The 13521-nt window shown below is 44.7% G+C and overlaps 1 protein-coding gene across 1 annotated transcript in view; it reads left to right on the forward strand.

Moving 5' to 3' along the window:
• The window catches only part of LOC309564445 (uncharacterized protein), a 382799-nt gene that overhangs the window by 155760 nt on the left and 213518 nt on the right, over window positions 1–13521 (forward strand). Inside the window, 1 exon segment of the mRNA XM_082269075.1 lies at window positions 3134–4251. Coding sequence (XP_082125201.1) covers window positions 3134–4251 — 1118 coding nt within the window.

Here is a 13521-nt window from a genome sequence, read left to right on the forward strand (position 1 = left end):
TGGTATGGACTGGGTAATGTGTGAAAAAATGGTGCAGCAGGCTAGTCTACTTGTAACATTGTTAAGCATGACCTATTTGGTGGTGGGTCAGTGATGGTCTGGGGAGGCGTATCCATGGAGGGACACACAGACCTCTACAGGCTAGACAATGGCACCCTGACTGCCATTAGGTATTGGGATGAAATCCTTGGACCCATTGTAAGACCCTATGCTGGTACAGTGGGTCCTTGGTTCCTCCTGGTGCACAACAATGCCCGGCCTTATGTGGTGAGAGTATGCAGCCAGTTCCTGGAGGATGAAGGAATTGATACCAACTAATGGCCCCCCACGCTTGTCTGACCTAAATCCAAAAGAACATCTCTGGGACATTATGTTTCGGTCCATCCGACACCACCAGGTTGCACCTCAGTCTGTTCAGGAGCTCAGTGATGTCCTGGTCCAGATCTGGGAGGAAATACCCCAGGACACCATCCGTCATCTCATTAGGAGCATGTCCCGACGTTGTCAGGCATGCATACAAGCACGTGGGGGCCATACAAACTACTGAGGACCATTCTGAGTTGCTGCAATGACATTTCACCAAATGGACTCGCCTGCTGCATCATTTTTTCACTTTGAATTTCGGGGTGAATTCAGCCCTCTGTAGGGTGATAATTTTCATTAATGTAGCAGAATTTCCAGGCATTGGGCCTGATGTGGGTCTGCCATGGCTACCGGAAACGCCAGCAGCCCATTTAGGCTGAACACCCAAGTGTGAGATCTGAGACAATGAACAGTCCGGTATCTTTGTTTTACTCTTCAGGGTCAACACTGGCACCCCCTTTCCTTTTGCTCCTGCAACGGCTTCCGGATCCCTCTGACCTTCTCCGGAGTGGTCCCCTCTTACTAGGCAGACCCCCAGGGGCAGTTTGCAGCACTCACGACAGGGAATGCTTTCCTGAAACTCGTCCCCTCTCAGCTCATCTGGTCCTCGGCACACTGGATCCTCTCTGCAGCTCAGCTCAGCCCTCTGTCCCCTCAGGCAATCCGCCTGGGACACCTGATTTCTCTTGACAGGAGGAAAGACAGCCGCACTCTCCCTCCTGGGACTCTGCTTCCCGCCAAAGACGCTGTGTCATGTGCTCCCCCCAAACTTATACCCACTCCCAGAATGCTGTGCAGCAGAATCTGCCTTTCTGGGGTAGATACAGGCCTGGGTGAGCCATTGGCCAGGTTTCCCCCACTGCCCAATGAGGGAGCCCTCATTGAGCACAGTGTGGAGACTCCCCAGTCTCAACAGCCACACCTGGGAACAATGACAGCCCAGCTGAAAACCATGGCCCTGCTGATAACCAGACAAGGCCCACTATATTTTACCTAGCTCCTACCTTGTAGGGTGCTACATCTACATCAAACGACGTGGCATCCTTTCCTTCCTAACACATTACCCAGTCCATACCAGTATAGATCCTAACACTATACCCAGTCCATACCAGTATAGATCCTAACACATTACCCAGTCCATACCAGTACAGATCCTAACACATTACCCAGTCCATACCAGTATAGATCCTAACACATTACCCAGTCCATACCAGTATAGATCCTAACATATTACCCAGTCCACACCAGTATAGATCCTAACATATTACCCAGTCCACACCAGTATAGATCCTAACACATTAACCGTTCCATACCAGTATAGATCCTAACACATTACCCAGTCCATGCCAGTATGGATCCTAACACATTACCCAGTCCATACCAGTATAGATCCTAACACATTACCCAGTCCATACCAGTATAGATCCTAACACTATACCCAGTCCATACCAGTATAGATCCTAACACATTACCCAGTCCATACCAGTATAGATCCTAACACATTACCCAGTCCATACCAGTATAGATCCAACCCTTTCATTCTTTAAGCCATGTAGAAACAATGTATTCAGTCATAACTGCAAATTATTTAGAACCCCCAAACATTATACAGTTTTTTTTTTTTTAAGCTGAGGCCCTAGAGAATAAAATGGTGGGTTTACTTTTTTTTTGGGGGGGGGGGGGGATTTGCGCACTTTATTGACTTTTAATGCACACAAACACAATGATAATAATGTGATCACATCCTCCAACTTTGGAACCTTAAACAGAAAGTGATAATGAGGGAGGAGTCAGTAACCCAATGATGGTGGTCTTCAGGATCAGTCCAGTCTTCATCTTGGTTGTTCTCCCCCCATCCTCACTCTCTGACCTCTGGTGGGGCTCAGCCCCGCTGTTATTCATGACTAAATCATGGACTAAATAAGGAAGTACAGGAGTTCTTGTGTTTGGAAGATGGCGATGAGTGACAGAGGGGGAGGGGGACACTCGTCCTATAATCCCCTCATCACTATCACTCCTATAAAAGACAGTTCTCGTTGTTTCCTCACTCTCTGACCTAAGGTCCATGAATAAAGAAAGGAAATGGTAGGAGATCAGAGGACCCATTTACTAGTTACCTTGAGGGGGGAATTGTAAGATCCTCAGTGACAAAGCTGCCTGATGTGGGCGGAGTCCTGGTTTAGGGGAACCAATCTGCTGATGTCTAGTAATAATCTTTGTATTTCTATTTTAGTAGATGGACGGGAGATGAGGAAAACCTCAGAGGATTGTCTCACTTTGTCTCCAGACTGTAAAGTAGAAGATGAGGACATCACACAGTATAGTCCAGGAGAAAACCCGGCTACCTCAAATCTCCATCCGGCACCACACAGTGTAGATGGACCATCGTATTCCTCTTATCCTGAGGAACCTCAGACTGTGAGGGACGGTGCCGGACCATCGTATTCCTCTTATCCTGAGGAACCTCAGTCTGTGAGGGACAGTGCCGGACCATCGTATTCCTCTTATCCTCAGGAACCTCAGACTGTGAGGGACAGTGCCGGACCATCGTATTCCTCTTATCCTCAGGAACCTCAGTCTGTGAGGGACAGTGCCGGACCATCGTATTCCTCTTATCCTGAGGAACCTCAGACTGTGAGGGACAGTGCCGGACCATCGTATTCCTCTTATCCTCAGGAACCTCAGACTGTGAGGGACAGTGCCGGACCATCGTATTCCTCTTATCCTGAGGAACCTCAGACTGTGAGGGACAGTGCTGTCCTTCCAACAGATAAAAGGTTTTCATGTACTGAGTGCGGGAAGAGTTTAAATTCTAAATCCAGTCTTCGTGTGCATAAAAAATCCCACACAGGTGAGAAGCCGTATTCCTGTCCTGAGTGTGGGAAATGTTTCTGTTTTAAATCCAGTCTTAATGAGCATAAAAGATCTCACACAGGTGAGAAGCCATATTCCTGTCCTGAGTGCAGAAAACGTTTTAAATTTAAATCCAGTTTTCTGGTTCATAAAAGATCTCACACAGGTGAGACGTCGTTTTCCTGCCCTGAGTGTGGGAAAGTTTGTTTAACAAAGTCCCAGCTTTCTATACATCAAAGATATCACACAGGTGAAAAGCCGTATCCGTGTTCTGAGTGTGGAAAATGTTTTGCACAGAGGTCACATTTGTACAGTCATCAGAGATCGCACACAGGGGAGAAGCCAGTTTCTTGTCCTGAGTGCGGGAAATGTTTTTCGCAGAAGTCACATCTTTACAGTCATCAGAGATTGCACACGGGGGAGAAACCGTATTCCTGTCCTGAGTGCGGGAAATGTTTTTCGCAGAAGGGCAATCTTTATACTCATCAGAGATCGCACACGGGGGAGAAACCGTATTCCTGTCCTGAGTGCGGGAAATGTTTTTCAGATAAGTCAAATCTTTACAATCATCGGAAATCTCACACAGGGGAGAAGCCGTATTCCTGTGCTGAATGCGGGAAATGTTTTTTAGGGAGGAGACTTTTTAATACACATCAGAGATCCCACATGGTGGAGAAGCCGTATTCCTGTCCTGAGTGTGGGAAATGTTTTTCAGATAAGTTCTCTCTTAAAAGACATCAAAGATCTCACACAGGCGAAAAGCCGCATTCCTGTCCTGAGTGCGGGAAATGTTTTTCGCAGAAAGCCCATCTTTCCACACATCAGAGATCTCACAGTGGGGAGAAGCCACGTTCTTGTCCTGAGTGCGGCAAATGTTTTTCACAGAAAGCCCATCTTTACAGACATCAGAGATCTCACACGGGGGAGAAGCCATTTTCCTGTCCTGAATGCGGGAAATGTTTTTCACAGAAAGCCCATCTTTACACTCATCAGAGATCTCACATGGGGGAGAAGCCATTTTCCTGTCCTGAGTGTGGGAAGTGTTTTTTACAGAAGTCCGATCTTTATAGACACCAGAGAACTCACACGGGGGAGAAGCCATTTTCATGTCCTGAGTGTGGGAAGTGTTTTTTACAGAAGTCGGATCTTTATAGACATCAGAGATCTCATTCGGGCGAGAAGCCATTTTCCTGTCCTGAGTGCGGGAAATGTTTTTCACAGAAGTCCGATCTTTGCACACATCAGAGGTCTCACACGGGGGAGAAGCCACTTTCCTGTCCTGAGTGAGGGAATTGTTCCTCACTGAAGTCCTGTCTTCCTCTACATCAGGGGTCCCTTGAGGTGTATTAGTGTCTTAAGTGTGGGAAATGTCTTCTATATGAATGTTGGTGGACATGTGGGGAAGAAGCACACCCTGATATACACCTCAGATATACTCCATGGCTGATCTTCATCGTGTAAGAAACACTTCATAAGGAGATCAGAGATCACCAAAGACATGGATGAAGTGTTGTCCCGTGTTGGCCATTGATAGCAGGAGAAAAATAAAAATGGAGTCCTTACCTTTCATTGGCTGAGTACATTTTGTGCGGGAAACTTTCACAAACACTGGTATTCTCATCAAAGTAAAAATAAATAGTGTCCAATCCAAATTGTGAAAAAATTGAAATAAATTGAGTATAAAAAATAGGTGATCCGCAGTGTCAATTATCTTCCTCCACCTTTAATCTCCGTGTCTCGGGTCTTTTCGGTGATCTCACTTCTAGTTGTACTAAATGCTCACCTTAATGAGGTCAGTAATACGCTTGTATCACTTGACCTATAATAGACGTGGCTCCTTTGTCCCAGCGCAGTTCACCTCATTCTGGGGGAATCACAGCATCTCCTGGTCCCAGTCGGTCCTTTTGCCTGGGGGTGGGCTTCATATGGGGGCTTTCTTATGGGTCCTTCCGGGATTGTTTCCTTACCTAATCCCACTGCTCCTTAAAGAAGATCTTCATTAAAACCTGCAACTGCAGGAATTGCGGGACTCCTCCACAGGCAGTGCTGTATTTTGGCCTAGGCCGACAAGGCCCAGGCCTAGGGCGGCACTTCGCAGGGGAGCGTCATAAAAGCCGCCCCCCTCCGCCTTAGACTCTATTGGCCACTGATTACTAGAGCTGCCTCTCTCACCCCCTCTCTCTCTCACTGCCTTCTCTCTCTCTCTCTCTCTCACCCCCCTTTCTCTCTCACCCCCATCTCTCTCTCACCCCCCCCCTCTCTCACCCTCTCTCTCTCATTTCCTCTCTCTCATTCCCCCCTCTCTCTCTCTCATCCCCTTTCTCTCTCATCCGCCCTCTCTCATCCCCTCTCTCTCTCTCTCACCCCCTCCCCTCTCATCCGCCCTCTCTCACCGCCCTCTCTCTCACCCCCTCTCCTCTCATCCCCCTCTCTCATCCTCTCTCTCTCATGCGCCCTCTCTCATCCCCCCCCTCTCTCCCTCTCTCTCTCACCCCCCCTCTCTCTCTCACCCCCCCCCTCTCTCTCTCATCCCCTCTCTCTCATCCCCTCTCTCTCATGCCCCCTCTCTCTCTCTCTCATGCCCCCCCTCTCTCTTTCATCCCCTCTCTCTCTCTCATATGCCCCCCCTCTCTCTCTCATCCCCTCTCTGTCATGCCCCCCCCTCTCTCTCTCATGCCCCCTCTCTCATGCCCCCTCTCTCTCTCTCTCTCATGCCCCCTCTCTCTCTCATCTCCCCTCTCTCTCTCTCATCTCCCCTCTCTCTCTCTCATCTCCCCCCTCTCTCTCTCATCTCCCCTCTCTCTCATGCCCCCTCTCTCTCACTCATCTCCCCTCTCTCTCTCATCCCTCTCTTTCCCTCCTTTCTCCTCCCCCCTCTCTCATCCCCTTTCTCTCTCATCCGCCCTCACCCACCCCCCTCTCTCATCCCCCTTCTCTCTCCCTCCCTCTCTTTCCCTCCCTCTCTCTCCCTCCCCTTCTCACCCCCCTCTCGTGAGATCTCAGAGGCTCATGCTGGGACTTGTAGTCCTTCAATTTTGGAGAGAGTCACATCCATTAAAAAGGAAGGATTGGGGCAAATTTACATGGGAGGAGGAGGGGGGCGCCCAATTTTAGTCTTGCCTAGGGCAGCACAAAACAAAAATACACCACTGCTTATGAGTCCAGTAGACACTGAAGGACATTAGTTAATTAAACTAAATATTGATTGAAGCAGAAAATACCGAATTTAGTCATTGGACGGCACTAAGTATACAAAAATTAGCTCCATGTAGTGGCCAAAAGTGGTATTTTCCATTTTAAACCAATGGAAAACATTCGACCAGCAGATAGCCTAATAACATTCTTTCTTTGCCCCCGTTCATTCAGAAGGAAAGGACATGCTCTTTCACGGGGGGAATTGCTATGCACATTTTTCATGAATAGACCCCTAAATGTCAGGAGACGTTTATATAAAGATGGGAAGGGTGTAGCACCTTATTGAATAGACCTCCTAGTAATGTTATTACCAGGCTGCAGCTAGGGGGAGCTCTAATGTTTAGAGTGTGATCACAGGGGAGTGATTCCATCTAGCTCATATTATCCCTTTCACTGCCAGAGCTGTTTTTGAGTTATTTTTGCACTCGTGTTAACATTTTGGGCCTGGAGATTAGTTAAAACCCCCCAAAGATATATTTTCTGCCAGCAAGATGCCCTAGAGAACAAAATGGAGGTAGTTCTAATTTTAGAAAAAGGGGCTATCTCTACAAATTTTTAACAGATATAAAGCACCACGTCCCTAAAAAGTATTATAACGTGAAAGATTCATTAGGGGTGCCACAAGGGGGGACTTTTCAATTGGGGTGCTTAAGTATTCCTTAATATATAGAGTAAGACTAGAGAGAATTTATTTTTAGTAAAAAAACATGAAAAAGATTTTATTCTGAAACAACAGTAAAAAGTATACTGTAATTATAAGGATTACAATATACTGTACAAAAATGAATTGTGTTAAAAACATGTACAATAAACAGCCATACAGTATCATACAAATATATATATATACTCTCCTAACACAAGGGTAGATGGTATATATACTTTATACCCAGTTGCATCCACAATGGATGGTCTTTGTGCAGGAGGCGTAGTGGCCCACAGCCATTAACCCAACATGTTTCGCGGCACTGCCGCCGCTTCTTCAGGGGTATCTTTGAGGGTGTCACATAGATATATTTGTCATGAAAATAACGACTTAAGTGGAAAAAAAATGAAAATAAAAAAGAAAAAAGAGAAATCAGTACAAAATCATTTATAGTGACTTATGCAGTTAATGATATAATATTACAACATATAAAGGTCATAACTATAGTCATAGTGTCCATGATAGAGAGGCAGCAAAAATAATACACATCGTCATACCTGTTAAACATGCATTAGAGCACGCTGCAATGGGAAATACGACCACAAGGCATAGGGGGAAACCCCCGGGGGGCGAACACGGGAGACCGACCACAAATAGGGCACAAAAAGTACTGCTGAAGAAAGATGAGGTCTGGAAATTCAAAGTAAAAAGGATATATTTTCAGTTCCATATACATCCATCTGGAGTCTCACCTGACAAGGGGAAAGGGAAATGGCATCTGATAATGTCAGATTGAGCCAAAGCCCTTGGAACTAAAATATTCAAAAAAGAAGAGAAGACTGAAGAGATAACTCTTACCTCAATATTGCCCAGCCATGAAAAAAGGGACGGGGACTGGGTGAGATGATGTTGCTATGTGTGGTAGATCAAAAATAAAGGATCCACAAGAGTGCTTCCTAAAAAAAAGGGCAGAAATACAATAATATATATATATGGTATATATCAACCAATGGGGTTAATGTGAGGTGTTCAATCAATATATGTATCATATCGCCACAAGAGTAAAGCTGGTGAATTTGACCCTAGGGTCAACACCTCTTAAGTCAATATATATAAATATGTGAGCGTTGCCCAATGGCACATACATCTAAGAATCCATAAGTACATTGAATAATAGACCATAGGGGAGATCAATAGTAAAGTAAGGTATGTGCGATAAATGTACATAGTCAATGAGGAAATAAGCCAATATAATAGGCTCACCCATCGTTGATAGTACTACAGATTAGGAGGTACAATGATCGGAGCAAAAATCCCCAGCGTTACCTGATAAGAAGACACGGGTCACATCCAGTCCCCGCAGATCGCGGTGGTGGACGCCGAGTTGCCGCTATTTGTATAGACAGGTAACTCCACCCGGATGACGTATAGGACGTGCGTCCTGACGAACATCCGGGCTGACGTCAGGGATGCGCGCGCAACTCGCGCATGCGCATCAGCCGAGGGCCCGCCAACATCCCCGGACCGCTTGCCGAAGCCATAGAAACGGCTATGTGGGCAAGGGAAGGAGGGGCAAGCCAAATCGGCATATCGACTCCAACCCCCCAACAGAGGGGGAGGGGCAACACCTGATGTCACGTGTCCGCCATCGGGGGAGCCCAAAGTGATCGCATCCCAATATGTGTGGATCAAAAATAAGCAGACTGCATGCCGAAATTGAACCAAAATAAACAGGAACAAAAAGAGGAATGTGATATAATGCTGGACACTGTATCATGGACATAATAAACGCTAAAAATATAATCATAACAAATGTAAATAATATAGGAAGCCAAAATGTTCATTGTGCCATCAATAATGAAAGAACAACAGGCAAAATATAAATCAAAGGGTTACAATATATGTATGGCATATAGAAAGAAAAACAAATGATACACATGTAGTGAGACGATATACGTCCACAACCCGGCTATCCATAAAGGTAGTACAACTCCCCAGGATGCTAAGGTTCATATATGAATCTACTGACCGTATCGCATGGATAATGTTGGTGATGCTGGACCGGGAGAGAAAAGTAGTTTTAAGCAGCAACAGAAAGGGGACAATAGGAATAAGCTAGGGGGGAAAAAGGATGAGAGAATGAGGTAAACAAATACTATACAAAATAGTAATAAAGGAAAAAACAAAAGGGGGGGAGGGGAAGGGGGGGAAGGGGAAAAAAAAGGAAAAGGGGGGGGGGAAAAAAGGGGGGAAAAGAGACATAAAAGTGGAATAAGCACAAAACAGTATATAAGACCTATAGAAACGCTTTGTAAGAGTGAGCCTCATTCAATCCTGGAGGTATAGTAGCGTTTAGCCTCTCTATCCAGAGGGTTTCACGCTGTAGTATTCTCTGATCCCAGTTGCCTCCTCTAGGGTCAGGGGGAATGATTTCCAGTACTCTAAATTTAACAACTGAGTTATCAAACCTATGGTGTAACCCTATATGTCGGGTGACCGGGGTAAGGATTTTCCCCCCTCCCGAATGGTATATGTGGTCCCCCACTCGTTGGCCTAGTTGTCTGATCGTTTTGCCAACGTAGAAGGCGGAGCACTGGCAAGTCATAAGGTATATCACACCCCGGGTCGCACAGTCTGCGGATCCCCGCAGTCTGTGGGAGGAGCCATTAGGTAACTGTGTAATCGGACCCTCCTCGATCCAAGGGCAGCGGGAACAGCCACCACATTGGTAAGTGCCCAGTCTGCCCCCGGGTCGAGGTCGGTCCTCGGTATAATGGCTTTTAATCAACAAGTCTCTAAGAGATGTACCTCGTCTAAACACGATTTCAGGATATTCCTTGACATATTTGCCAAGGGTATTTTCCTCTTTTAGTAGATGCCAGTGTCTTTGGAATATGGTTCTGAGTTGCTCATGATTATTGGAAAACTGGGTGATTATCTTTATCGTGGGGTTGGAATCCACTTTCTTTTTACGCTGTAATAGGTCCTCTCTTGTCAGTGCCTTAGCCTTATTAAAGGCTTTTCTTAGGGTTGTACGAGAGTATCCCCTTAGAAGTAATCTCTGTTGTAATTTTTTAGCTTCCCGAAGGAAATCCGGTTCCAAGGAGCAGTTTCTTCTTATGCGCAAATATTGCGCAAAGGGAATACTGTTCTTTAATGGAACTGGATGTGCACTAGAGGCGTGCAATAACATATTTCCTGCACTAGGTTTCCTGTACAGGCTCGTAGTGATATAGCCGTTCATGTCCTTCCTGATTTCGATGTCTAAAAAAATAATACATTCTGGATGAAAATTGTAGGTAAACTTTAAATTAAAGTCATTCACATTAAGTGAAGATAGCATTTCTTCTAATTCGACTTGGGGGCCTGTCCAGATTAGGAACAAGTCGTCGATGTACCGAAACCAGTGTGTTACGTTTGTCAACCAAGATGCATAGGTGTCGCAAGAGGAAACGTGCCTCTCCCACCCCCCCAGGAATAGATTTGCATAGGAGGGGGCACAGCACGTTCCCATTGCGACACCCTGCTGTTGTAAATAAGTGGTATTCATAAAAGTAAAAAAAATTATGAGTTAGAATAAATCTAAGGAGGGACAGAACGAAATCACTATGAGGCCATGTACGTTGATGTTGGCCATAGAGGAATGATCCAACCTGCCGGATGCCCTCCTCGTGCGGTATACTCGAGTAAAGGGCCTCGATGTCCACCGCTACGAGGAGGGCATCCGGGGGTACCTGGATACCATCAATACGTCTAAGTAGGTCAGGGGTATCCTGAATGAAAGACGGTAGAGATTGAACGAAGGGACGTAAGAAAAAGTCAACGTATTTGCTTGCGTTTTCCGAAATTGAACCAATCCCAGAGACAATGGGTCTGCCAGGGGGTTTTTTGGGGTTCTTATGTATTTTTGGCAGAGAATACATTGTAGGGATCCTAGGATGTTTGATTATGATGAAATCATGTACATCTTTATCTATGATCCCGGATGAAAAAGCTTCAAAGCATAGATTTTTTAAGACATTTTGAAAGTTTATAGTTAGATCGGGGTGGATGGGGATATACCATCGACGGTTACTTAGAATATCGAGACACATATTTTGGTATTGGTCGTGCGTCATTATGACCACATTCCCCCCCTTGTCAGAGGGTTTTATGACATAATGCGGATTTTTCTGTAAATGCTGGAGAGCCAATCTTTGTGATGCCGTGAGGTTTTCGGACGTGGGTAACCAGCGAGTCCGTTTCAAATCTCTTATTGTCTCACAGACAAAAGACCAAATTTGAGGACAAATGGTCAAATCAGGGAATCTCTGTGATTTCAATTTAAATGATTTCCGAGGGAGGTCCATTGGGACCCCAGGACCCTCAGAGGGGGGTCGGGGATCCACCGGATCAACCGACCCCTCCTCATAGAGGAGCATGAGGTCCCTCAGGGCCCGAAATTCCTCCATGGTGTAGTTTTTTAGTTGTTCCGTGAGTTCGAGTTCAAGTCTCTTTTGTTGTCTCTTGTCATCAAACATAAATTTATAGGTCAGGTTACGAGCAAACAGATAGACGTCCTTGATCGTGTCAAAGACGTCTATCTGTTGCGTTGGGCAGAAACCCAGACCTAGCTGTAGCACTTCGACCTGATCAGGTGTAAGTGGAAATGGAGTGAGGTTTATAATATTGAATGCGTCAGAGTGATTTTCTATGGGGGTGTGGTGGTGTTGGGACTTTGAATAACAAAACCTGTTAATTTGGTCTGTTTTTTGATCGTTTTCGGGATGGCCCCTGATTGTGGGTCTAAAAAAACCCCATCATCCTGTGAAAGGTGTGAAGTTTGTGATGGAGGGGGAGGGTTGGATAAAATATTTTGTAGTGCAGGAGTGAGATCGGTGACTTGGGTTTGTGGAAGGGAAGGGCGTCTCTTACCCATTGGGTTAGAAGGAGACCCACCGCCGTGACGAGTGCGTTTAGGTGCTCTAGAACGTGCAGGTGGAGGGCGTGCGTTCATCTGTGAAGGAATGGAAGAGAGATTAGATACATTATGATCAGTTTGGTCATTTATGTGAGCTTGTAAACCCGATTGTCTAGGTGCCACAGCCAGTAGAGGCTGTTTTTCATTCCATTTATGTGCGTATCCGCCCATAAAGGCCAACTTGTCTCGATTAAATTTAGATTGTTTTTTAAAGAAAATATCTTCATTTAGTTTCTCTAGTTTGAGTTTGATATCAGTCCACTTTCCTGCAAATTCTTGTAACTCAGTGACATGTTTATATTCAAGATTAAGATCATTAATCTCGTCATCTAGAATTTTCATGTCAGCTTTATATTGTCCTATTAGAATGTTCATAAGATTTTTAGTACATTCATCAAGGGCTGCTTCCCAGTTCTTCTTAAAGGTATCAGATGGATTTTTTAGGGTCGGAAACGTATGAAGTCTCAGACCCTGCGGATTTAAATCCTCACTTACATATTTTTGCAGGAAGTTGATGTGCCAGTAGAGGTGTGATTTCCTCTTTAAAAGCCCGAAAACCTTCTGCAAATATATTTTTAGCTCCTCAGCATTTTTATGATTTGATGTATAGGTCGACTGAATTGTGGACATAAAACCCGTCCAGGCTTCACCAGATAAATCCATGCTTATGAATAACAATCCCTACTAAGGGGAAAGAAAAAAAGCCAAAAGTTACAAATAAGGAAATATAAATGTACAGATAGATAATAGAATGTTTGAGATAGTCAGAGGCGTAGGGCACCTAGGTGTGTTGTCCACCAATAGACTATATAGAAAAAGGGGCTATCTCTACAAATTTTTAACAGATATAAAGCACCACGTCCCTAAAAAGTATTATAACGTGAAAGATTCATTAGGGGTGCCACAAGGGGGGACTTTTCAATTGGGGTGCTTAAGTATTCCTTAATATATAGAGTAAGACTAGAGAGAATTTATTTTTAGTAAAAAAACATGAAAAAGATTTTATTCTGAAACAACAGTAAAAAGTATACTGTAATTATAAGGATTACAATATACTGTACAAAAATGAATTGTGTTAAAAACATGTACAATAAACAGCCATACAGTATCATACAAATATATATATATATACTCTCCTAACACAAGGGTAGATGGTATATATACTTTATACCCAGTTGCATCCACAATGGATGGTCTTTGTGCAGGAGGCGTAGTGGCCCACAGCCATTAACCCAACATGTTTCGCGGCACTGCCGCCGCTTCTTCAGGGGTATCTTTGAGGGTGTCACATAGATATATTTGTCATGAAAATAACGACTTAAGTGGAAAAAAAATGAAAATAAAAAAGAAAAAAGAGAAATCAGTACAAAATCATTTATAGTGACTTATGCAGTTAATGATATAATATTACAACATATAAAGGTCATAACTATAGTCATAGTGTCCATGATAGAGAGGCAGCAAAAATAATACACATCGTCATACCTGTTAAACATGCATTAGAGCA

The sequence above is a fragment of the Pelophylax lessonae genome (genome assembly GCF_965119305.1).
Source record: "Pelophylax lessonae genome assembly, chromosome: 9".
Classification (NCBI taxonomy): Eukaryota; Metazoa; Chordata; class Amphibia; order Anura; family Ranidae; genus Pelophylax; species Pelophylax lessonae.